This window comes from Pogona vitticeps, chromosome 3 (assembly GCF_051106095.1).
Source record: "Pogona vitticeps strain Pit_001003342236 chromosome 3, PviZW2.1, whole genome shotgun sequence".
Classification (NCBI taxonomy): Eukaryota; Metazoa; Chordata; class Lepidosauria; order Squamata; family Agamidae; genus Pogona; species Pogona vitticeps.
This window is the reverse complement of record NC_135785.1, coordinates 238,161,234-238,188,034: the sequence shown is the minus strand read 5'-3', so window position 1 is coordinate 238,188,034 and position 26,801 is coordinate 238,161,234. Positions and strand designations below refer to the sequence as shown.

At 41.5% G+C, this 26,801-nt stretch overlaps 1 protein-coding gene and 1 long non-coding RNA gene across 4 annotated transcripts in view; one reads left to right on the top strand and one right to left on the bottom strand.

Moving 5' to 3' along the window:
* LOC110076427 (uncharacterized) lies at positions 1–22,083 on the bottom strand. 3 transcript variants are annotated; one of them, XR_013543349.1, is made up of 5 exons: positions 21,970–22,058; positions 14,126–14,166; positions 11,397–13,756; positions 10,072–10,286; positions 1–8,419 (listed from the first exon to the last, which is right to left on the bottom strand). It is a non-coding gene; the product is annotated as an uncharacterized LOC110076427 (long non-coding RNA). The 3 variants fall into 3 exon arrangements; XR_013543347.1 differs by having other exon boundaries at positions 10,072–13,756; XR_013543348.1 differs by lacking the exon at positions 14,126–14,166 and having other exon boundaries at positions 10,072–13,756; positions 21,970–22,083.
* The window catches only part of KL (klotho), a 22,882-nt gene continuing 17,275 nt past the window's right edge, over positions 21,195–26,801 (top strand). Inside the window, exon 1 of the mRNA XM_020788531.3 lies at positions 21,195–22,065. Coding sequence (XP_020644190.3) covers positions 21,274–22,065 — 792 coding nt within the window. The 5' untranslated portion in view covers positions 21,195–21,273. The remainder of the gene's footprint in view (positions 22,066–26,801) is intronic.

The following is a 26,801-nucleotide window of genomic DNA, read 5'->3' as shown; positions in this document are numbered from 1 at the left end:
ATGGGCCACTCAGGTCTAAAGGCATCCAACATGCTACTGAGGAAGAGCGGAGGACAAGTACAAGTAGCTCCAGAGCTAATGAAGTGGTTGGGCCAAAGCCGAAAGGATTCTCAGCTGTGGACACACCTGGAAGTGAAAGGAAAGTCCGATGCTGCAAAGAAAAATATTGCATGGGAACCTGGAATGTAAGATCTATGAACCTTGAGAAGCTGGAGGTGGTCAAACAGGAGATGGCAAGAATAAACATTGACATCCTGGGCGTCAGTGAACTAAAATGGACAGGAATGGGTGAATTCAACTCAGATGATTATCATATCTACTATTGCGGGCAAGAATCCCGTAGAAGGAATGGAGTAGCCCTCATAGTCAACAAAAGAGTGGGAAAAGCTGTAATGGGATACAATCTCAAAAATGATAGAATGATGTCAATACGAATCCAAGGCAGAATTTTCCCCATTTAAACATTGTTTTGTGATCGCAATAGAGATCGCAAAAACCTCATCGTAAAGCAGATTCGTCTTGGAGCGGGGTAATCATCAAGCGGGGCACCACTGTATGTGTCTGTGAATATGGCACAAACATCTTAATCTTTCATGCAGGATTTGAGAGATTAAATCCTACTCCTAATGCTAATGTGTATACTTATTTATTTTATTAGATTTATAACCCACCCATCTAGACCAAAGATAGATGGGTGTGTATTTATACATCACATTGGCATTAGGAGTAGGGTTTAACCTATTCCCCACCATTTTTTTACTCTTTTATGCCTACCCCTTTTTTGTAGTATTCATTCATTCAATTTATATTCCCCCATCTAGAAAATTGCTACTCTGGGTGGTATACAACAAATTAAACATACATTGTATAATAATATAAACAATGAAGTCTATTTGGGGATGGTACAGCAGGTGTTATCCAGCAAGTGGTTACAAGACTAATTAAAGCAAAGTGTGCTGCTTTTATACACCCCATGTGTATTTATTTATGCAGACTACACATTAATTTACTGACCTTGGAACGATGGGAGTCAACCTTGAGTCAGCTACCTGAGCCTGTTGGTACTGAACTCAGGTCATGACTAGACTCTTGGCTACAATATGGCAATGTAACCACTACACTATGAGGCTGTTGCTTCTTAAAGCTTGCTTCTATTTGTACAGGTTTGTTCACACATGATGGGGAGGCCATGTGAGTTTTGCTCTCTCACTAACTAGGCAGCAGATCAAGAAATCAGTGACCTGAATAAATGGAGGAGAAAGGAGACTGAAGAATACAAAGTCCATATTTAGATCTAGAAAATATAAAAAGAAAAAAAATCACCCCAGATTTTTACCTAACAGCTGACCTCTCCATACCACTTCCTATCAATTGCTATGTGCATTAGTGCTCTTCTCCAAAAATTTCAGGTTAAGGCATCCTGCTGCTCAGACTGTGGATCTGTGCCTGTCTATTATGAGTTTGTGATGTAAAGTGAGTGCATCACTTAGACAGCCTCAATGAGCCCCAGAGAACAGGCCCAAGTGGGAATATATAGAAGGCTGCAAAAACTTTTGTTTTTTCTATTCAACAGTCTAACCGTGGTGGGATATTTGCCCCGAGTAACAAGATGCAGCATGTGACGAGAGGATCCTTTATTAAATCTGCTTTTTATATCTTTAAGAACACAGCTATTCATGGTTGGGGAACAAGAAGTCCTCCAAATGAACTACGATTTCTATCATCCTTGCCTATGCTGGGGATGAGACATGATGACACAAATTAATCCCAAATAGTTAATATTATATTTCTTTAATTCATTTAAAATATTGCAACAATGTATTATTTTTAACTTTTAATATTATTTCAAAACAAGCTAATTCGTAACTTCTGGGGTTGACAAACCCAATGCTGAAATAAACGAACAATTTCCACTTGTAGTAATGGACTATAAACTTCTAAAGACAGACATCAAAAGGGGTTATTTCTCTCCCAATCCCACTATTTTTGAACATCAATCAGCCCATAAGCAGGCTGAATTCTATATTTCTAAGACATCTGGAGAATCTACCTAGTTTTCTGTGCTGTTTTAAGTGAATAGCTCATTGAGTTAGGCATGTCAGGAGTAAGATTCCCCACTATATGTTGCAGGAGAAGAGCCAGTCTGCACAGTCTTGGGCAAGCCTCACAGCCCCAGAGCACCCCCTCCCCAGAAGAAGTGGTAAACCAGTGCTGAGTCCTATCTATCTAGAAAACCCTGGAAAGGGACACCATAAGTGGGAATTGACTTAACCTCATTTAGGGAAAGATAAGGGAACCTTTTCTGGGATAAACCGACATGTATGGAAATAAGGCAACTTTCTCTTTAATCTAGAGCAAACACAGGCATTTCCCATTGCACCCACCCACAAATTACAAGGGCTCAGCTATTTTGAATATTGGCTGGGTAGGGAAGGCAGCACAGTTATATATAAAGCAGGCTCACATGTTACTTAAAATGGAATTCTGGAGCAAATGGTATCACAGTGGAAATTTTAAAACAACAAAAATTAATCTCAGTGTCCAAAGTGTCATCTTTCATCACACTCTGTTACCGATGGTACAGTCAAGAATAGGAATTGCAAAATGTTTTTAGAGAGGCACAGACAGGTGTCAACGCTTAATTACAGCCTTTAATGTTAAAAGATAATCAAAAGAAGGGGGAGGGAAGAAAAGAGAGTTGCAATAATCAAAGTCACACTGGAATGAATTTGAACAGTCCACCCTGGGAATGATGCAAAGCTGTTGCCTAGCAACCCTATTAAGCCTTTGATGCTGCTAATTTGCTACGGATTTTTTAAAAATACATTTGACAGCATTCTTGGAAGATAATGATTGCACTCCATGCTAAATAATGGATTTCTCAAATGTAGACATTAGCCTGGCTGTTTGCTGCAATTTTCTTTGGTTTGCTGTTTCCTACTGTAGCAAGATGATTCTTAAAGGATGACAGAGTTGAAACATGATCTAGAAAATGGAGTTTGGAACAAGGTGGAGGTTGCCATAATGATATAACTGCAAAACATGATATCAGGCGTTTTCTGCTTTTTTGGTCATCTTTCACACTTTGTGTGTTGCATATTGTGAATTTGCATTGTAAATTCACTGTAAATTTTAGGTAGGCCATGGAGCAGGTGAGAGAAGCGTATGAAGCAATGGGTTGGTACTATCTTGAGCTCCTTGAGGCATGGTCTGAGATATGACCAGTCAAGTCAACTGCTAGTGCTAAGTGCTTCTGGGAAATGAAGTTCAAAAAGTTGAGAGACACTGGTTTAAATTTAAAAAATAATATCTCTCTCTCTCTCTTTGTGTGCGCGTGTTTGTTTCTCTCTCTCTCTGTTTGTGCTATAGAATGTTGTGAAAAATAGAAAATGTTTGCCCCAACAAACAGTTCTAAGGTGCTGGATGTTAGAAGTACAGTAAGTGTGAACTATAGATTTCCCTGGCAGCAATTCTGTATGTGGGTATCTGGGATAAGGATCAATGAATGCTGTGGGCCTTGTGCAGACATGTACAGAAATGCAGTGTCAGTAACTTAGATCTTAGAACTATAGCGCTAGAAGGGACCTTATGGACCATCAAGTTCATCCCATCAAGGAGGCATAGTGGGGAATCAAATTCCCATTTTCTGGCTCTGCAGCCAGATATTTAACCACTGAGCTAAAAGCCAAGTACAATACTGTAATTTTATTGGGAATAATGTTACTGCAAAATATAACATTGTCAAAAAAGCAACTCGTTACAAAACACAATTTGCTTCCATGCTCTGGATACTAACATGTGTTTTTCCTTTACCACCGCCTCTGACAGGAGAAAATACTTTGGTAAGGACAGCATTTGTTCTAATCAGTACAACAACCTATTTTTTTAAATAAAAATTGCTTAGAAAAATATGAACTCAGATGGTATGATTAACAGGCTTGAGTGTGGAAAAACTGAACAACTCAATGCTTGTGAAGGATTTGGAAAATGTCATGGCTAAAGGTTGATAATATTAAGGACTCCAATATATAACAAAACCAAAGCTTACATAACATGCTCTGCATTTTATTAGCACGTTGAATAAAGCCTTCAGAAAGCCTTTGTTTTATTAATTTGAGAAGTCACAGAAAAAAGAAGCAAGGCTTTTTTGCAGCTGTTTGGTTAACTGTGTCAAACCCACCTGGATCTGAAGGCCTCTTCTGCAAGTGACTATACTCCTCTATCGAAAGAATTTGCAGGTAGAAAGGAGTGTCAAATCCTGGCACCTGGAAATTATCCCAGAGCAGGGCTGTGCTGGCTCAGGAATGCTTGGGAGCTGTAGTTCCCCAGAAAGAGAGGAACTATCCCCATAGTCTATGGATATTGTATGTAAGGTAAAGGTAAAGGTTCCCCTTGATAATTTGTCCAGTCGTGTCTGACTCATCTCCATTTCCAACCCATAGAGTAGCGTTTGTCCAAAGACAATCTTCCGTTTTCTGCTTTGTCTATCCTCGGTGTATATGTGGCAACCATCTCTGACTCATTAATAAGATGAGGGAGCTCTGATTCGGAGCTCTTCCTGATGCATCAAGTGTACCTGTGGTGGAAATGGGACTGAGAGGAGGGCTTCTTCTGAGGATTGTAAGAGCCAAGAAGCTCATATGGGGGAGATATAGTCCTTCAGATGTAGCCTGGATGCAAGCTGTAAAAGGTTTTACAGGTAATAGCCATGACTTTGAATTGATCCTGGAATGGACTGGTGCAGTTGTGATAGCAGGGATATTATGTGCTCCCTTTAACTGGCCACAGTCAGCAGTCTGCCTACTGTATTTTGGACCACTCAATTTCACTTTTATTTCTGGTCATAATGGAGGTATCCAAATACAGTCTTCTTTATCAGAATTAAAGTATTGTTCTTCTAAATAGGTTCTGTGAGAACATACTGGAAACATCTCTTGAAAAGTTGCCATGCAATAACACACACACACACCTCCTATCATGTCATAGTGTTCCACTATTGTTCCATTGGCTGGAAGTAAACATCCTTCATATCCTACCTTTACTAATACTTTCTCCTGCCTAATTTCATATTCATTTTTTTGTTACATCTCTGATTAAGCCTTTTAAATATGTGCTCAGAAGTTGATAGTCCCAGAAGTTTATTCCCAGCTCACCTGCACAAAACTGCACCAACGTAATTAATTTTTGCTGCTCAAACAACCGGAAGTGGGAGGCAGGAGGCGAGGGAGAGAGCAATTTCTGAATGTAAGAAATTGCCTTAGGGGTGTTTTTTATTTCCATCAATTATCATTTCTTCTAAAACTGTTGGGCTAATGCCATTTCTTTCCTTCTTCATCTTGCTTAGTGCTTATTGCCATATTCCACTTGGAGGATACAGCTTTTGATGGCTACTAAGAATAACGGCTATGTGTTATCACACTAGAGGTGGTAGCAGTATGCCTTTCAACTTCATGCATATAGCATATGGTTTGCTGATGGCATGGTTTGGATCAGGAAAAAAATATCTAATCCGTGTTTCTTATTTTAAAAATCAATCCTTTCCCCTAAAAGCTGTTGCACACCTTTCTGGGCCATCAGTAGGGCATGCATTCTTTTTGGTATGCTCATTTAGTCATGAGATGGCACCGTCCAGCACCTGCAGATTCCAAGGGAGAGTTTGAAAGAGAAACTTGGGGGAGAATGAGGGAATGCAAGGAGAGGAGGAGGGAGAAAATGGAGCAGGACACAGAGGGAGAGAGAAGTGATGTTAAAAATCATAATTTCACTTCACCTGACCCTGACAATTAGGAAAAGTGCTTAATTGACCACTGACTGAGCTACAAGGGGTTGCTTACTATTTGTATAGGAGAAGCACACCAAATGGTATATTGTCTCCCCCCCTTAGCAGACTCTTTGTGGCCCAGTCCATCCCTCACCCAAAATGGCCAGTCTGGACAGGCCCTGTGTGTGAGCTTCTCAGAACTGCCTGCCTGGCTACTCTGAAAACAGAATACCAGATGAGATAGGCATGTGACCTGGTCTAGCATAGCTAGGCAGCTTCCATTCCTCTGAAATGTCTTCAGGTGTTTTGGTAATGTTTATAGTGGAGTTGTTTATAGTGTTTATAGTGGAAATGTTTGCTACAGGAAAGCTGTATTATGATTATATATCAGGAAAAAAGGGCTTAACAGACAAAATGTGACTGGAACTCTGAAAAGTATATCAGTCATATTAAACGTCTTTAAAAATTCATCTGGCAGAATGTTAGGAAAAGCTCCTGTGGGGATGAATTGTTGCTGCAGTGTTGGGAAATGTACGTGCAGTGAATAGACAACAATGCTACAGCAAACAATCCAGCCCAAATATTATTTCTGAGATGGTGGTTGGTTGGTAATGCCATAGGTGTGTTTGTGGATGGGTTCCAACTCATCACAGTGAACATCTGGTACAAAATCTAGAATGCCTGTTTATTTGCTCTGTATGTTTATCCAACAGGCCTATTGCTGCTCCATCACTCACAGAGTTGTTTGAATACCTTGTTCAAACACTGACCTTGTGCAAATAGCTTGGTGCACTAAGTGCTTTGGGGATTTTTGTAGTGACTGATTTACACTTCACAAATGTTAATGCTGAATATTTCAATTTATCTTCCTCGGAACCTAAAAAATAAAACTTGTTGATGTCATAAATTCCTGCAGCTCAGTTCACCATTAGGCAGCAGCAAAAAGCACTCTGAGGACAAAACCAGGCATGTCATTAGAAAAGGAAAGTCTTAACAGCTGATTATGTGTAAGTGCCACATCATGAATGACTCTCTCTATGAATTTACTGATTAGCTTGAAAGTAATATGTACAGCATTTGGATCCTAAAACATGGTTCCTTGAATGAAAAAAAATCTTCAAGAAAGTCTTCAAGAAATATAATGTTTCTGTTTAGTTTAGTCGTGTCCAACTCTTTGTGACCCCATGGACCAGAGCACGCCAAGCCCTCCTGTCTTCAAGAAATATGATACAACAGGTAAATATAGTTGGATACATTTCTCTGTGTACAAAAAACACAGGAAGAAAACAAAAATAAAGAGGAACGTTGGGAGCAGGAAAATATAAGGGGGGGGGAAATAAAGGAGCAGAAAAAGAAATCCTATGATATGGAAGACAAAGGAAAAGGTTACGAGATTTGTCCTATCCAATCATTGTCCCTAATGAACAAACTGAGTATATATGGCTCATGCATATAGAGCCATATATACATCCCGAGTACCCTTGTACAGATCAAATCTTAGCATACATCAGTTTAATATATGTTCAAAAGTTGCAAGAGCAGTTAGTTCTTCTATCCCCTGATGGAATGCATCTGGATTTCTATTTTTCCAAGATCAGGTGCTTGGCAATCAGAAAGGCTCATAAATCACATCTGTGCTATTTAGCACAGAGCTCCAAGCTGCTGGGAGGCAGTTCAACAGGGTCTGATAAACTGATATGAGATCTCCAGTACAAAATTAATTCTGATTATTGCTTAAAAAAATCTGGCTCCAGTATCTCTAGCCTTCCCAGGCTTTAGACTAAGGCAGATAACAATACAAGTTCTGTTTCATGCATACTGGACATCCCCAAAACTAATGGGGTAAACAGGTTTTATCTTCAAACAGATGTTGGAGATGTAGGAATGAGGTGCTTCACTGCTTCACCCAATGGAGTTGTGCACAGTGGTAGCTCCTTTCTAGGAAACCGTAGCTCCTTGAACATTTGCTGCTTCATGATTTGTGAAAGGGATTTACACTTGAGGACAATGTAAAAGTTTATTGAGTTGAGTAAGAATTCATTTAGTCCGTAATGCTTCTATTAAAGCCAATCCCACTCATTGCTGAAAAGTTACTTAGGATTTTTGGCCTCCTATGTTAAAAATTCAGTATTTTCTTGTTCAAGTTCTAGTCTGAATATCCTGTCATGTAATTTGCACATTCATTTAGAGGGCATCTTAAAATAGATTTTCCCAACCTTCTGTTTTCCTTTCAAATTAAATGATGTCAGTTTCTTCCCCTAAAATTTAAATTTTTTAAATGGTAAAATTGAGATGGAATCTTAACAACCAGTAAAGCAAACAAATGAGTGGCTGTTATTTAAATTAGGATTCTTTTCCTGGAAATAAATCTTCTTTTGTAGAAAGCACTATTATTATTGTCAGCAATGCTCAGCAAGAAAAAGAAAGGTTTGAACAATGTTATTGTTCACAGCTGTTCGTTCTTTGGTATGGATTTTTCTCACAGTTCTCTCTCCTCTGCTGCGTAACATCATCAATTTGTCTGGAGAAAGTGATTTGTAGATAAGCTGATGCAAGCAGTTCTACAAAATGTTTTTCTTGGCAGAGCTTCATCATACACACATTGACTGCCTTTATATTGGATTTCCAACATTAATATTATCTATACGTTGCCAGGCACTGCACAAGGAAAATAAATGAAAACAGTCAATGAATAGAATAATCAAACAATTGTACTCAATGTATAACAACATTTGTAATGTTAGTGCATGAAATCAAATGTTATCTATCCTCATATAGTTGCTGAAGCTGAGAATCTGAACTTTGCATAAAACAGTGGTTCCCAACCTTGGATCCCGAGATGTTCCTGGACTACAACTCCCAGAAATCCTGGCCAGTACAGCTAGTGGTGAAGGCTTCTGGGAGTTTTAGTTCAAGATCATCTGGGGGCCCAAAGTTGGGAACCACTGACATAAAATAATTGTTCAACCCAGGTTCATGTCCAGTTTGGGTCAACCTATACAATACAGATAATGGCTGAAATCCTGATATGATTTAAAGCTGATGATGTCATCAGCTGCAACAATTTGTTTGGAAATGGATAACTCCTGTCCTGAAGGCCACTGAAACTTCTATGTAAACTCTTGGGTAGCTGTGGAACACACGTGAAGGGTCAGGGTGACTTTTATTGCTGAAAATCACCATCAGTGGGATGACCTTCATGAAAGACTTGTCCCTCCTTGTCCTGCCGCTTCCACAGCTTCCCAATGATTAAAGGGATTACATGGAACTCTTGGGAACTTTAGGGCAGAAGTCAGAAATGTTTCAGTTTCTGAAAAATCACTGCTGCTGATATCATCAGCCTTATGTGGCATTAAGTTATGGCAATAAGTTTTCAGCCAATAAATCACTAGGGCAGATAATTAAGTGCCAATAGATTTGTGATTGTTACAGCAGGAGCTTATCTTACTTCCTATTATTCTCAGATGAGCTTGTTTTGTTTTGTGATTGGTCATCAGGAGGTAAAATTGGCTTTGTTTGCAATTACAATTGCTCGGACGCAAAGCTAGAATCATGTAACTGGAGTACTAATGTGATTTCTGCTTCTAATAGTGTTCTTTCTATGAAAAATATTACAAAAATTTCAAGAATTACATATTAGAGTGGGGGGGGGTTTCAACATCATGATAAATCATGATAAATCATGATCAGGCACCAATCTTTGAATATTGCTGGATTCCATCTCTGCCAGCAAGAGCAATGATTCAGGTTGGTGGGAGTTTGAATCCAATATCATCTGGAGATTCATAACAACTGAAAGTTAATCATGTCTGGGCTTTCAGACCTGTAATTTTCAGATCATTTATCATTAGGCAAAGTGACGCATCTTCTTCAGAAGGCAGGTGCTAGGAGATGAGGCACAGCAAATAATCCACTAAAGTAGTCTCCTGTCTGCAGTGCTAGTGCAAGAGATTGTACTATTGTCAAGATGTGAACTTTTGTGTGTTTCAGGTGTTAATATAATTCAGGGATATGTGCAGAAGAAGTAGCCCTAAAAATGAAAGTGCTTTTACAGTTGAGGCTTGAACAACAGTTTACTATAGTCATTGCAAACCAATCAGCCCGCTCTCCAGCTGAGCATGGTCACTATACCGTAACAGCCCTGACAACTGACAGTGTTTATGTTGCAATGTGTAAATATGGAGTTTTACAAGTCCAATAGCTATAGTATTCTTGCATTCCAGGATCTTGGTGTTACAGTACCTTGATGTGCTAGAGCCTTATTTGCAAAAATATTAGTTAAAACTATAACATTAACAATGGCAACTTACCAAATTCAAAGTTACAGACTCTTGGAGTTATGAAGACTGCAGGAATGATATAATTTCTTATTGAAAAAAAAATCTTGTTTCTCCACTGCACTTTGATCACTGGACTCAGAGACAGCAAGGATTAAGACTGTGTCAAGAGGCTGTATCTTCCCAGCCCAGCAATCTCTACACTTCTCAGTAAATTCTTTTAGAAGTCTTTGAAAGTGGGGCTCTTTCTAGAGACAGAAAATGGAGGAAAATGACATAAAGCTCCTCCCAAAGGCTCACATACAGTACTGAGGAGACTTCAGCCATTGGAGAAAATGTCAACTATATTCCTGAATGTGTGGCAACTCGCATGTGCACTTTAACAGGATCATCCTATATATGTCTGCTTAGAAGCTTCTACCATGGGGTTCAATTGGACTTGAGGTAAGTGTGTATACTAGGGAGGGGTAGGACATGAGACCGTTCAGATATTTTGGAAATGCATCAGCAAGCACAACTGATGGTCAGGGATGATGGGACTTGAAGTTCAACAACATCTGGTGGGCCACACATTGGTCATTCCTCATAAACAAGATTAATGTCTAACTTTCCTCTTGGTCTACCAGACTAACCATCAGTTTAAACGATTTAAAACAAGTGATTTAAATGATTTATTGAGTGTGAGCCCTGCCAGCCCTCTCCACTTTAGCAGGCCATCCCTCATCCATTCTGTGATCCATAAAAGCACTACACGGGTTGTTCCAATTCAACTGGATTTACTGTAACTTGGAAGAGGGAATGGTTCAAAAGGGGTACAACTAAATCCACAGTCCTGATCCTAGTTTGAGGCACCAGTGCATTTTCTCTCTCCCTGGGTCCTCTCCCTGGGAGACAAGACATCTGTCCTGTGAGTCCAATTTCTATCACTGGAATCCTTGGCAGGAACGTTTGTGAGCCCCCCAACCTAGGGCTTCCTTGCCTCCAGACCACTCCTACCAATGAGGGTCAGTACGCCTGTGTTATGTCTTAAGATCAACTCCACTATTGTCCTCTCCAGGTTTTAGTTGGAGCCAGGTGGTTGAGCTTGGCTCCCTACAATAACAGCCTCAGAGGATAACTTTCCCTCCTCCAATTACCAGGGACACTGGGCAATCAGCCAATAGAGAAGGGCGAGTCGGAAACCCTCCAATGGGGCAGTGGTTTTATATATGTGTGTGTATGTGTGTTTTTCGTCCATTTTGTAGTAAACCGAGTGGAATTACTATTGTGTATGTGGCTCTTTATTGGTCTAGAACCCACTACAGAACAGCCTGCAATGCAGGCAGGGGTGGGAAGAACTTCCTAGTGGAGACCCACACCTGTATCAATTTCCTGAATTGTTCTCTCTGGATCTCTCTTGGCACTGGCACTCTTGCTGTTTTTTCCTGCACCAGCAATGAGTTTTGCATTCGAGTTGGCTCTCCTGACTTCAGCGCTGCCTTCCTCTCATTTCTCTCTAGTACAAAGGGTGGTAAGGGAGTAAGGGTGCTCATGCTTTTTCCCTTCCCTCTTGTGCACCTACTGCTTGTGCACAAGAACCCGTCTGCAGGGGTCTTATAAAGGTAGTCCCACTTCCCTGGGGGTCCTGGCTCTTTGTCTAGGGACCTCTTGACCCAGTATGTTGCAGACCTGGTTGTCTCCCCAGGCACCTTCCTCAGGGTCTTCTTTCTCCAGTTCCCTGGAGGCCCCTTGCTTTTTCTCCCCAGTTACCTGTTGCTGGGCCTCCCCCCAGGAACTCTACTGGGGACTTCTCCTCCTTAGTGTGTTCCACTCCCTTCTTAGGGTCCATTTGACAGCATCCTTCCTCTCTGTTAAGAGTCTCCTCGGGTCTTTCTCCTCCTCTCTCCCCCTTTGTATCTGCCATGCATCAGAGGTAGAGTAAATCCCTCCACTCTCTCAGTGAGCCCCCAGGGCTGACATAAGCACAAAGGCCTCTCATTTGGGTCCTGTAACAGGTAACGTCATCTCCTTCTTCAGGTTCCTATGTGGGACACACTGGTGGCTCAACAGGAGCCCAGGTGGTGAGCATGAATTCTGGGTCAGAATGCAGCAGCTTGATGACAAGAGTGTCCACGGCTCTGCCCGCTTCATACCGATTTGAAGTAAAAATGACACAACCATCAGCATTGTCCGATAGTATATGCAAAACTCACCTGTTCAATAATCTGAGTAATCAAAGATGGGTACCTCTTTTAAAACATTATTTACCAGGAAAGCATCTGACAATGGTATGAACTGAACACAGTTTTCAAATCCAAAGAACGAATTTTTTTTAGAAATCTACAATTTTCTACTGCTTAACTGAAATGTCTTGAAAACTGGTCTCACTAACCTGTACATGTTTCACTGATATTCTTGCTTAGGGGGAGGCAGCACACAGCAAACGTGCCACATTTTCATGTCATTTCCCTGCCCATGTTAATGTCTGAAGGAGGTCACAATGAGCCTAAATAAAGGACATCAGTCATTTTCCCAAATATTTGGCAGAAACACATGATGTTCCTTTCCGAAAATTGGAGGGAAAAAGGACTGATGTTTAAATTTTCAAGACTTTTAGCCTGCAGCAGCTCTTTTAGTGTTTATCAGATAGGTTTGAAATTTGAGACATTTGTAGATCTCACCAGGTAGATCACAGAATCAATCTATTAGCATATCACATTTTAATGAACTACAAGTTTCTGAGGCTTGCTTTCTCCTGCAGAAATGCTGTCAGTCAAGAGGCACTGCCAATCAGCTTGTGTCTCTTCTGTCCAGAAATTTATAAACTTGCCACTTCTCAGGGTTTTTTTTAAATGGTCACAAAGTCCTTTTAGACTGAAGCCCTACAGGCAGGTTAGGACCCCACACAACCATATATACTGTGTTTCCCCCAAAATAAGACAAGGTCTTATATTAATTTTTGCTCCAAAAACCTCACTAGGGCTTATTTTCAGGGGATGTTCTATTTTTTTTAATGTACAGTAATCTACATTTATTCCAATACAGTCATGCCATCTTCTTCTGGTTGTTGCACAATGGTGGAGGGTGGGGTTTCACTTGACTGGGGCTTATTTTGGGGGTAGGGCTTATATTACGACCGTCCTGAAAAATCACAATAGGGCTTATTTCCAGGTTAGGTCTTATTTTTGGGGAAACAGGGTATATATATAAAATCTGCCTGCCCCGATCCACTCCAGATAACTTACAATTCTTAGAAACAAGTTAATGAACATGATTAAAAATTAAAAGCATACAGGGCATTTCATGGTTACCTATTTATTTTCCCCTTACTGATATATGTTTTCTGCCCCAGAAAAATTATCCTCAGTTACATTATCAGTGCAAGCAATAAAATGGCCAGCATCTGCCTCTTCACTGTCTCAGTCCAAGGTACACCTTTGGTTACATGAGGACAGTAGTCCATTTGGGCTTCGCCTCCCCCCCCCTTTGGGTTCACAAATGATACTTAGAGCGTCCTTAATTGAGACATGTTTGCTTCCCTCACCTCTTTCCACCCCCAAGACACAAAGTGCTAAAATGTTTTTCAAACTTAGAAACATCCCAAACTCACCATAACTGGCTCAGTTCTGTATCAGAGTTCTCAAACTGCTTAATTGCCAAAAACAATCAATTGTACCTTGATCTTGATTTGTCCTGGAGATGAATCAACTTCTATAAATCTCAATTCCAAGCAAAGCACCTAAAGACCAACCAAAATGTCATCTCCAACAAAGTAGTCTTCCACTGGAACCTTCCAATTTGAGCCCTGTATTTTGATACATTAGTCCTCTATAGCTTTTTTTACTCCATTGCAAGTTACTGAAATAATTCTTATTTTTATAAAGAATTAGTATGTACAGTATTATTAATTACTTTGTTACATTTATATCCAACCTTTTTCTTTATAATGACATGCTGAAACCATAACTGGACAACATTTGGATTATAGTCTGGGGCCTATTAGATTAATTCTTCTTAAAAGTAACTTCCCATGCTTTGCAAATTACTTTTTTCATAGCCAATATACACATTTGATCAACAAAAGAAGGAATAAGAAACTGGTGCTTACCCGTGGCTGCAGAGTGTCAGTCTCTGTATCGATCACCCTGCCTATGCATATGCATGAATATATTGCCATGTTGGGAGGCGGAGCCAGTGGGGAAAAAAGAGGGGGTGAAGCAGAGAGGAAGAGCAGATTGTCAGTGGGGAGTTAAGAGTGTGGAACACAGAGAAAGTTAAATGTGGAATAAGTTATTATGAAACTACTGAAAGCTTTAACGTCTTTTAGGAATCTACTTATGTGAAACTGAAGATTTGAACTGTATCCAATAAACCTGTTTTTGTTAAAACAGCCGCCTAGAGTGGATGAGTAGTCCAGATAGGCGGGGTATAAATCAAATCAAATCAAATCAAATCAAATCAAATCAAATCAAATCAATCAATCAATCAATCAATCAATCAATCAATCAATAAATATTAAAAGTTACATGGAGTATGGACCTCAGTCTTTCCAAGTAAATAATGTTGACAGAGATCAACTAGTGGCAGTGTAAATAAGAACATGGTGTGGGCCTTAGATTAGTGAAATAATCCAGGAACACACAAGGGGCACAGCACAATTGGTGTACAGCGGCAGGATACGAAGCAATCCAGTGAAACCAAAGTTTGAAAGTTAATTTTCTGGAGTCGTGGGTACCTTTTTAGTTAGGATCTGTGGTAAAGAAGTGGGTAACCTGCTAGAGCTTTTGTGGAAAGGCTTAATGGCGGGGCTTCTGAACCCAGGTCTGGGAAACTTAAGATAGGGAACTGGCTCTAAAGAAAGCTTCCTTTTTACTTCAGGATTTGAGAGATCCAGTGGGCTAGCTCAAAATCTGGAGCTCTGAGAGAAAGGGAGCAGTGGTGGATAAGAATGGAAGACAGGATCAGGGCAGATCTGAGGTAATAGGAAAATAAAAAGCTAAAAAGAAAATTATTCTGGTGTCTGGAAGCAGAAATTGCTCAGATAAGGAAACATAGTAATCAAGGTTGTGAGCTGGAGAGCAGACAGAGAGAGTTGCTAAGTAAAGCACAACATAATTACTAGAAAAACAGCTGAAAGAGAGGTCCTTTTAAAAATAGTAAAAGAAAGTAAAAACCCAGTCCACTTTAACTCAAATATGCCCCCCAAAAGAACAAAAAAATCAGTCATGGAGGAAGTTGAACCTCAGGAGGCTGAGGGAAATTGAGACCCTCAAGTTCAAGAGGAGAGACCTGAGGAACTTATAACAATAACAATTCAAGTGTGAATGTTATTTCCCCCAAGATTGATTTAAAGAAATCCCCTCAGCATAGACAAGGAGATTGCCCTGAATTCTTAATCTCATTTGAAAGAGCTTGTGGGGATTTTGGAATTAAAGATGAGGAAAGAATTGTCATTTTAAGATCTCAGACAGGAGGAGTTTTAGAAGAAATATATTCTCAGATGTCTCTGGAAGAAGCAAGGAATTTTGAGGCTTAAAGAAAACTTGTATATTCCAGATTTGGGATTGACACAGAACACCTCAGGTGGAAGTTCAGCTCAATTACTAAGAAAGCTGATGAATCATTTGCCCAATTAGGTGTGCGTATGAATCAGTTTTTGAATAAGTGGCTAGAACAGGAACATGTAACCTCCTTAGACCAAATGAAAAATGTATTTGGGTTGGAGCAATTTTTTTCTATTTTACCAGGGGAACTTCGATACTTAGTAAAGGATAAGGAACCCAAAAATATATAACAAGTATCTGAATATGCTGACTTTATTAGTGGGATCAGAGATTCTAGGTTTTCTGAAGTAAAATTTTATAGACAGGGTTGGGGCAACAGCAAGCAGTCTAATAAGAATTACCTCAGTCAAATGTCAGATAAAAAGAGCCAGCTTAAAACCAAACATATGTTTTCAGAAACAAGACCACAAAAAAATTAACTCTGAAGGAAAATTTGACAGGTCCCTTTATTATGAACGTAGAGCTAATAAACAATGTTTCAACTGCAGATATACAAAACATTTTTGTGTGAAAATAATTGTGTGAAAAATAACAAAAATAAAACTGATAATAAAGTTGACTGTCAGCACAGAAAAGTGTTTTGCATGAAGCCTATGGAGCCCATGGCAGTTGGAACAGTAACGGTTACTCTGTTACCATGACAACTGACTTGGTAAAAAGTCAGAACTACCAGAAGCCCAATTGCTACAATGTTTCCTTATTAAATCTGACCAGGCATTTCTGGAGAGCTCAGGGGAGTGGATTTTTTAAATCAATGATATAAAGTATTTAGGTATCAAAGATACATGCTTGCACTTTAACCTTATGTCACCCAGACGTGGTTCTCATAAAACAGATGATAGAAAATGAGACCATTACTATCAAAGGCATTACTTCTGATCCTGTAGTTTTACCCATGGCTGGTGTAAAAATAAATGATCAGAGATGGGTTGGAGAATGGAAAGTTGCTATATCTGATCAGATCCCAGCTCCTTGTTAAATCGGTTTAGTTCTCTCCAAACATGTGCAGAGTATTTATGTAGTAACTTGCTCCCAGGGTAAGCAGTTTACAGTCCCTGAGGAAAGATTCGGATCCCTAACCTTTGAAACCAACCTGGAAAATCCCAGCTTAGAGGAAAATCGAGATATAGAAGAAATTGCTGAAGTGGTGTTATTGAAAAATCCTAATAGTTCATCCTTTATTAGAGAATAAAAGAAAGATACCACCCTGATTCAGTGTTTCGAAAAGCAAAGGAATCTCCCTTCCCATTACCTGAACACCCAGAGAGGTTTAAGGTTGATAAAAACCTGTTATATAGAGAAGTTTTATTAGCACCTCATAGGGGTAGAGATGGACATCTCATTTAATTGTTCCTGTGAAATATCGGGAGATCTTAGAGAAAGCTCATAAAGATGTGTTTGGAGCACACATGGGTGTATCTCGCACTAAACAAAGGGTTGCAAAAAACTTTTATTGGCCAAGAATGGGTCAGAAAATTAGGCAGTATTGTCAAACGTGTGATACGTACCAAAGGAGAGGTACTGTAAATGACAAAACTAGGGATAAGCTGTGCCTATTACCAGTTATTCTGACCCCATTCCAACGTTTGGGTTTGGATCTAGTAGGACCCTTACCCTGCGCCACCAGACCGGGAAACCAGTACATTATATCTATTATTGATTTTGCCACTAGGTACCCAGAAGCAGTACCCTTACATAACATTGAGACCGAGATGGTAGTGGATGCTTTAGTCAGTTACATGTGTAGAATGGGTTTTGCATCTGAGATAGCCACCGATACAGGAATCCACTTTACATCCATATTAATAAAGAGGCTGTGGCAAATCTGTGGAATTTCCTGTGTAAAATCGTCCCCTTACCATTCACAAATGAATGGACTAATAGAAAAGTTCAACGGAACTTTTATCAGGATGATACTGGCATATGTGGCAGAAAATCCTAGTGATTGGGACAATAAAGTACAATCCCTACTTTATGCGTGTAGAGATGTTCCCCAAGAAAGCACAGGATTCAGTCCGTTTGAACTTCTGTTTGGCAAAAAAGTATGTGGGCTGCTAGATTTGTTACAACAGAACGGGAGGATTATAAAGAAATGGACCCTGATTCCATGGTAGAATACGTGGACAATTTGATGAATACCTTACAAAGATCCCTAGAAATAGCACGGGAGAATTTGAAAGGTGCCCAAAATAAACAGAAAACTTTGTATGACAGAAAAGCTAGAAAAAGAACGTTCAGTACTGGAGAGGAAATACTAATATTAAGTCCTATAAACGGGAATAAGCATCATCTAGCTTGGGAAAAACCGTACACCATGGTCTCCAAAATGAGTTCAGTCAATTACATTCTCCAGAGAGGGGATGAAAAGTAGTCCATGTAAATATGATAAAACCATATTACAGAAAAAAAACACCTGGTTTTATTTACTATGAAGGAAAACCCAGAAGAAAAACAAAAATTAATATGCTGGGAAGGCAGGGGGGAGTCTAAAAATAACCCTGAGGTTGTGGTCCTTAGCCCTGCTCTGTCCTGAGAACTAAAAGAGGAGATGTCTACTCTTCTACAAAAATATAAGGCAGTGTTTTTGCACAAACCAGGAGTGGCAAAAGGGGTCATGCTCAGGAGAGATACTGGGGATGTCCAGCCTATAGCTGTTACCCCTTAACTGGTTCCTATGTGGATAAAATTTGCACAGAGCTGAAAGCCAATATAATCCCCCCATCCATGGGGATGCGGCTATAGTCCTTGTAGATAAGCCCAGTGGGAGTGTTAGGCTCTGTACTTTTGTACTTTCTTTGCTTCAATGGCTGCAAATTATTTCAGCAGCAACTTTGCCCTTTCTGGGTCTTTTACCTCATCACCTCACAACACCCTACTTCATTACCAGCAGACAGCAAGGTACGCAAATCGTCTTGTCTCTCCATGCTCAATCTAATTTTAGTCCCAACTAGAGCAGACCCAAGGAAAAGAATCATAAACCACAAGTCACATAGGTTTCACTTATTCAGATCTACTTTAGTTGAGACTAACACTGGATTGAGTCCCCTGCAATTCACTGCAATACTCTGTAGCTGAAGATTGACTGACACTTGCCTGTCTCTTGAATCTTCCAGCTACCTCAAATAAGGTCCTGTACAGCATTTATACATGGTAGCTGCTGATCAAATACAATTCTTGGTTCCTACAAATTTTGTCTTGGTATCTATCTATCTATCTATCTATCTATCTATCTATCTATCTATCTATCTATCTATCTATCTATCTATCTATCTATCTATCTATCTATCTATCTATCTATCTATCTATCTATCTATCTATCTATCTATCTACAGTGGTGCCTCGCATAGCGAGGTTAATCCGTTCCGGATTAACCTTCGCTATAGCGAAACATCGCTGAACAGGACAGGGAAAGCCATTGGAATGCATTAAACATCGTTTAATGCGTTCCAAAAGGCTCCTTTACTCACCGTTCAGCGAAGTTTCCTATGGCCGGTAGCCATTTTCGCGCCCTCGTTAAGTGAGGGGAGGGCGCGAAAACACTGCGCGCGGCCATTTTGGGGCTTCCGGCGGCCATTTTGTCCGCCGAACAGCTGATCGTCGGAGCTTCGTTTTGCGAAGATCGGTAAGCGAAACGCTTGAGCGATCGCATTAGCGATCCCAAAAAAAGGGATTGCTATGCGATTTCGTCGTTGTACGGTGCGCTCGTTAAGCGAGGCACCACTGTATCTATCTATCTATCTATCTATCTATCTATCTATCTATCTATCTATCTATCTATCTATCTATCTATCTATCTATCTATCTATCTATCTATCTATCTATCCATCCATCCATCCATCCATCCATCCATCCATCCATCCATCCATCCATCCATCCATCCATCCATCCATCCATCCATCCATCCATCCATCCATCCATCCATCCATCCATCCATCCATCCATCCATCCATCCATCCCTGGGTTTTACCCCATCCATCTAGAATGAGTGAATCTACTCTGGGTGGCTCTCATTCTGAATATAAAACCAAATTTAAAACACGCCATATCAAATATGCTACACTTCCATCTGCCAATTAATTGTTGTAGTAGTTTTGCTATTTCTGCCCCCCCAAAAAACACAGGAAAATGTTTTTCCAGGCCTATTATTTATTTCTTATTGATTCAAGGTGTTTCTGTTCAAAGAATCTGACTTTAAGAACCATGTATACTTCTCCAAATGTAAGTAGAGACACAGCCACTCTTCTTTCTCAGATCCCCAGGGACTGAAAGAGACCACTAACCCTAAACCACTAAGCTTGTCAGCCATTTAATTATTTTTTTAAAAAAATAATTACTGATGCTCAGCAAAGTTCACAAATGTTTTACCATCCGCTTTATCCACCTTACACATGGGGTTGGGTAGGGAATCAGAATCAACAAAACTAAACCCTACCATGTTGTTGTTATGTGCTGTCAAGTTGCCCCGAACGTATGATGGCCCCATGAATGAGCAGTCTCCAAAATATCTTGTCCTCAACATCCTTGCTCAGCTCTTGCAAACTCAACCCTGTGACTTCCTTTAGGGAGTCAATTAATCTCATACTTTGGTCTTCCTTTTTTCCTGCTGCCTTCCACCTTTCCGCCATAATAAGAGAAAAAGAGTGTGCTTCTGGTCATCTCCAAGAATACCAAGGCTAGAACCAGGACAACAACTGTGCACCTAAAACCAACTTGTGATCTCTCATGAAACATTTCAAACAAAATGCAAAACAGATGCTTACTGAAATACTCTGAATACTCACAACTACTTGGGTTTTTTCCATGAGCAAATACATTGCCTAAAAGTAAATCTATCTCATCATAATGCCTACCAAGTTAAATAGTAACATTATCTCTTGAGAACATCTGAGTATGGCTACTGGGCTCATTGCCACATGCAAATTATTTTGTACATCTCACCTAGGATAGTGTTTTATTTGCACTTTAAACTTAATGACTTAAAAACTTCAAGGCTTTTGGGTTTAAATGAAACAAGGGTAGCAAAGTGTAACTTGAGAAGTCTATTACAGTATGTTGATACAACAATTGAATGGGAGTCGGAGTTACTGAGTCTGAATTATTATACCGCTCGATGTTAAATCTACACGGGTAAGTAACAACTGAAGCGGTTCTCGGCCATACCATTAAACGTAAAACACGGAAAGCAGCGAGTTAAGCTATGGTGCTACGACGGGAGAGAGATGTTCACCCAAATTTAATCCGAGGCGGACAGACAATCCTATACCGTGAACAGCTGCTGCCCCTCAGGAGTTGGGAAGCTTGCTTAGAGACCAAAGACCACAGCACACCCGCAAAAGTTTGACCGGCAAAGCTAGTGAACTCCTGTCTCCCAATTCTGACACTTCCCCGGGAGACGCGAGTGAGGACGGGAGCCGCTTTCCTCCCGCTCTCTTCCCTCACTAGGTGCTCGGGACCAACCTTGTTGACCTCCCTCCTCCTTCACGCGCGGGAGAAAGCAAAGGGACTCCCCACCTCCATCCGAGGTAATGATTACAAGCGGCGCGGGGAGGGCAGGGCAGGGCAGGGCAGGAGATAAAGGGGGCTGCCCGGGGTGGGGGTGGGGGCAAAGAGAAGGCAGCCCGGCTGACCCGCCGTCCCTCAGCGCTTCTCCTCGTCCGTCTCCTCCTCAGCATCCCTCTCGCTGCCCGGCAGCATGACCCCCGCCGCGCGGCCCGCGCTGTCTGTTCTCCTCCTCCTCCTGCTCCTCGCCCTGGTCCTGTTTTGCCGTCCGCTGGCCGGCGAGCCGGGCGAGGGAGCGGACACCTGGTCGCGCTTCTCTCGCTTGCCCTTCCCCGAGGACGCCCTCTTCCTCTACGACACCTTCCCCGAGGGCTTCCTGTGGGGGGCCGGCAGCGCGGCGTACCAAGTGGAAGGCGCCTGGAGCCAGGACGGCAAGGGGCCCTCGGTGTGGGACGCCTTCGCGCACCGCCACGCAGCGGCGCCTCTCCCAAGCCCAGGGGAGCCGCCGCCGCCGCCGCCGCCGCCGCCGTCCGGGGACGTGGCCGGCGACAGCTACCACCACGTTGGGCGCGACCTCGAGGCGCTGAGCCTCTTGGGGGTCTCTCACTACCGCTTCTCCCTGGCTTGGGCGCGCCTCCTCCCGAACGGCACGGCGCCCGTCAACCTCGCTGGGCTGCGTTATTACGTGCGCCTCCTCACCGGCCTGAGGCAGCGCGGCGTGGAGCCCGTGGTCACCCTTTACCACTGGGACTTGCCTCAGCACCTGCAGGACCGCTACGGGGGCTGGGAGAACCCCGCGCTGGTCGCGCTCTTCCGCGACTACGCCGAGCTCTGCTTCAAGCACTTCGGCGCCCACGTGCGCTACTGGCTCACCCTCGACAACCCTTACCTCGTGGCCTGGCACGGCTACGCCACGGGCGAGCTGGCCCCCGGCGTGCGGGGCGGGCGGGAGGTGGGCTATCGAGCCGCGCATAACCTCCTCAAGGTAAGGAAGGAAGGACGGATGGCCTCCAGGTCCGCCTGGGAAACACAGCCCTAGGTCGCCGTGAACTCTGGGGACCGTAGTTTTCAGCTGCCTGAACTCTTTCGAAGGCTGCTTCAAGTCCTGAGGAAAGACTTTCAAGGAATGGCGGCAGACTTACCTGACGCGGCCACTCGTGCCCTGCTTGTGGCTCTCACCTTGCACAAGGAGCATAAATCGTAGCAGAGTAGGCAACCTGGGGTGCCCTTCCGTGTTTTCGGACTCCCCAGGCCCATGGTCAGGTGGGAGTTGTAGTTCCATGCCTCTGAAGGGCACCGAACTGCCTACCCCAATTTAGAATAACCGTCAGGTAGCATTTAGAGAAGGATGGTCTCAGTTAATACTGCAGTACACGTGTACTTGGAAATACTCAGCAGTGCTAAGTCTTAGTGCCAGGTAAGTATGCAGAAGACTGCAAATTGCAGAGGGGTAGGCATGTTAATCTGTTCCCCTATAGAAATAGCAAAGATTCTTGGGACACCTTAAGAATTAGGAGATTCATTAGGAAATAACACTTTTGTAATTGACAGTCAATTTCATCAGATGGATGCAGTATTATAGTGAATTAAATTTTGCCACAAGTGGGGGTATCCACAAAGCAAGGGATGTGTGTACACACATACAAACCCATAGTTATAATAAGGAACATGGTCACCCACCTGCATTGCCCACAAGACCATTGGAAACCCTTCTTACAAAGAAGGAAGGTTGCCAGGTAAATGTGTGGTTTCCTTACAGATAGTACATCCCCTTGCCATCCTGGCTCCAGGTGCCTTCCATCTGGTATGCCTTGGTAACAAAAAGTAAGTTATAAATCTCCTGACAGTATTTTATAGGTATTATGTGCTTAGAGGTTATGAAGGTGGTTGCCATAGTTCCAGGAAAGTTTTGCTGACCATAGTTGTTGCAGTTCTTGTCCCCCAGTATTCCAAAATCTGGATCTAGACGACAATGAGGTTTTCACAGCAGAATGCAAAGGCACCAAGCAACCAGAATGATAAACTCTGACATGTTGGGTGTTGGGTTTTTTGGAAGGCCTGGTGCCCTAAATGTTCCCTTGGGATATTCTCTTTTTGATAAGCACTGATATCAAGGTATCAAGATAATGAAACTGCTTTTGGTGTGGAGAACTTGCCTGGGCAGAAAACGCCGTTCAACCCATTATCAGTCTTGTTGTTCTCTAAGTATGTTATCAGATGCAAGCGCTTCAGCGGCAATAACTGGATGTTAGCCTTTCACAGTGCTGCAGTGCATCTATAGAAAGGTGCTGTTCCACAGTTCTATGCTGCTCACTCTCTCTTAAATACGGAGTTTCAGGTGGTACTGTACCCTGGATAAGAATAAAGTCACAGCTTGTGTATAGTTAGGGTGAGTTGTTTTTGGGTGGGGGTGGGGCTGGTGCTCTGGAATTCCCCAAACATCAGGTCCCTGGGTAATATGCATACTGTATAGCAGTGGTTCTTAACCTTTTTGAAAGAAACGCCCCCTTGAGCCATTGAGGAAGTTATCATCGCCCCCCTCCCTGCGGTGATGATATCTTATTTGTTTGTTTGTTTGTTTGTTTGTTTGTTTAAGACACTTAAATCCAATGACCCCTGAAAACAAAATTAAATTCCAAGAAAATGAAATGCCCCCCAAAAAGTAACATTTAATTATTTAGTTGCAAGTGAATTTTAAGACGCAAAAAGAAATATAAAAAGGGCATAAAAACAAATGCAGGAACTAAACATTTCAAGACAAAAAGTCTGAAACTAAATTAAAATTGGAGGAAAATATATATTCATGCACACTGTAAAAAGGCTGCAGCCATCTTCACAGGTTTGGCTTTCTCCAGCGCCCCCCTACCACTCCCCTTCTGCTCCAGCGCCCCCACACCGCCCCTTTTCGTTCTGCCGCCCCCCTGAAAAATGAAATCGCCCCCTGGGGGGCATTATCGCCCACGTTAAGAACCACTGCTGTATAGGATTGCATCCAAAATATGGTAAATATCACACTTGATAGCAGGAGTGGTCCTGATGTTTGGGCGGCTGGGACACTGCCTACTTAATCCCAGGTGTTCCCAGCTAACATGGATTTGGGAGAGAGGTAATAAGAGTCCTTTGAAACAGTAGAGGTAATGGGATATAACTGGGAAGCAAACTAAATATGATTGGTTCTCCCTTGGTGAACCCTATCTGTTGTTCTACCAGTCCCAGTAGCACCAGGCACCATTGCTTAGCTGTGATTTACTGAAGTTCTATTGAATTTCATGGGCTTTCATTCACTTAGTGAACATGTGCCTCTTACGCACTTCGTTTGGAGACATCCTATTTTCTGAAGGTTATTTTTTTCAGATAATGAGATGAGATAAAGCACTTACATGTTGGTTATGTCACTTTATAAGCCATGTGGCTTAAGGGTCAATAAGGCTTTTCCAAATAGGGGCAGAAATATCGGACTTTTTTTTTTTTTTTTGCTTTCTCCTGCATTTATATGTGCAAAATCTTATGCTATCCTTGTCCTGAATATAAAAGAAATTGTGAAATTTTAATGAATTATTTGAAAATAAACTGAAACAAAATTCTCAGCCGTTTGCACTGGTCAAATTCAGAAAGCAGAAATATTCCCAAACAGGGAGGGTATTGTATGTGTTTGTTATGTATAGGCAGTAAAGATGAAGAGCCTATATAAAAGTGTGCTGCTTATATTCCAGCCATAGTGCTTAATGCACGCTCTGGGTGGTTTATAATATAACTCTGCAGAGTACACATTGCCCTCCCTCCCAGTGAATTGGGTACCAAGTTTACCAATTTTGGAAAGATGGAAGGCTGAATCAACCTTGAGCCAGCTACCTTAGTCCATTTGGGATCAAACTCAAGTCGTGAGAAGAATTTTAGCTACAGTACTGGAGTTTAACCACTGAACCATGAGGCTTCTTAAAATATGATAATGCTAATGCAGAATTTATTCGATTGAATATTACATAGAAATTCAGACTTAGACTACTAAGCACTCAAAGCTCACGTACTTGGTGGACGAATGAACTACTGGATAGTTCAGTGATTTAGGTCTGAGCCAGAGGTTGGGAATCTGATTTCTTATTGTGCCTCCTTGACAGGGGCCGGACTTGATGATCCATAGGATCCCTTTTCGCTCTGCTTTTCTAAGATCTCTCAGTGTCTGTTTCTTCCATATATTAATGTTTTAAAATTGCATATTCATTCTTAAATTAAAGAGTTTTGTGTTTTTTAACAAAACCAAATCAAAATTGAATCCTCACCCATACCTATTTCTCATCAGCTCAACCCCCTTGGCACCTGTGATGGAAACACATTGAGAAGCACTTGGAACAAGGAATGGCTAATGACACCTGCAGCATAGAATCTGTATTAACTGCAACATCCCTCGCGTGTGTGATTAGCTTTTAATCCTGGCTCTAGCAAAAATGGTTGACTTGACCCCATATGATCAAAGTTTATGGTAGGAGGAGATGATGCAATAAAGTTCTGTCTCATGCTGTTCTCTTTAGCAACATGGAGAAAAAGATCGCTTTCCATAGGCATAGTTGGATTATGTTATGTTATGTGCTGTCAAGTCAGAACTTATTTAGAATGGCTGTAATAGGGCTTTCATGGTAAGTGAGATATTTAAGGAGTGGTTTTATCAGTTCCGCACTGTCAGTGAGCTTCCATGGTTGGCCGGGGATTCAAAGGCAGGCCTCCAGAGTCTGTCACTCTATCTACACGGGGTTTCCATAGTTGGATTAGGAATGGAGAAGGTTTTTAGAAATGGATGGTTCAGAAACTCTCTCTTTGCAAAGCTTCATCCTTAGTCTGGCTTCCCATTTGTAACCATTCAGTTTCAGCATTTTCATTGGTTTGTTTTCCTTCTCTCTTGCTTTATTACACTTTACTATATTAAATGGAAGGGGGGATAGAAGTGTGCAGCACCTGGGATTCCCAGAAGGCTTCTCATCCCGCTACTAACCAGGGCTGCCCCTCCTAAAACATTGTTGTTATTTAGTCATTAAGTCGTGTCCGACTCTTTGTGACCCCATGGACCAGAGCATGCCAGGCCCTCCTGTCTTCTCCTAAAACATAGTTTATTTTAAACCTACCAGTATATTTGTTTGGATTTTGGACTCGTTCTTACTGGAAATAAGTTATTTATTTTCTGAATAAGTCATCTAACAAATTCCAAGTTTCCGCAAAACAAATTAGTGGCATTGCATTCACTACTTGGATGAACTTGGATAGATTCATTGTGTGTGTGTGTTTCTGTGTTTGTGTGTGTATAATTTAAAATGCATCTATAGTGGTAATGTTTTGAGTATTGAAACAGGTGTTAACCTGTTTGGTAGTCAATGACATTGAAGTTGTACATTTGCAAGAACTCTAAATAAAGTTATGAATATTTTACATGATTTGAAGAGTGGTATTTTTGGGTATATTGAAAACAATATTTTCAAGTATACATTTAAAACACCAAGATACCCTGATGAATTGTTTTTGAATTTGTGTTTCTTGTGGCTATATTTCAAGACAGTGTTTTGTGTTTCCTTTAGCTCAGTGGGTTAAGTATCTGGCTATAGAGCCAGAAGCTGGGAGTTCGATTCCCCACTGTGCCTCCTGAGTAGAGTCAGCCTGTGTGTCCTTGGGCAAGCTGCCCATCCCCAGGGCGCCCCAGAAGAAGGGAAGGGTAAACCACCTCTGAGTAGACTC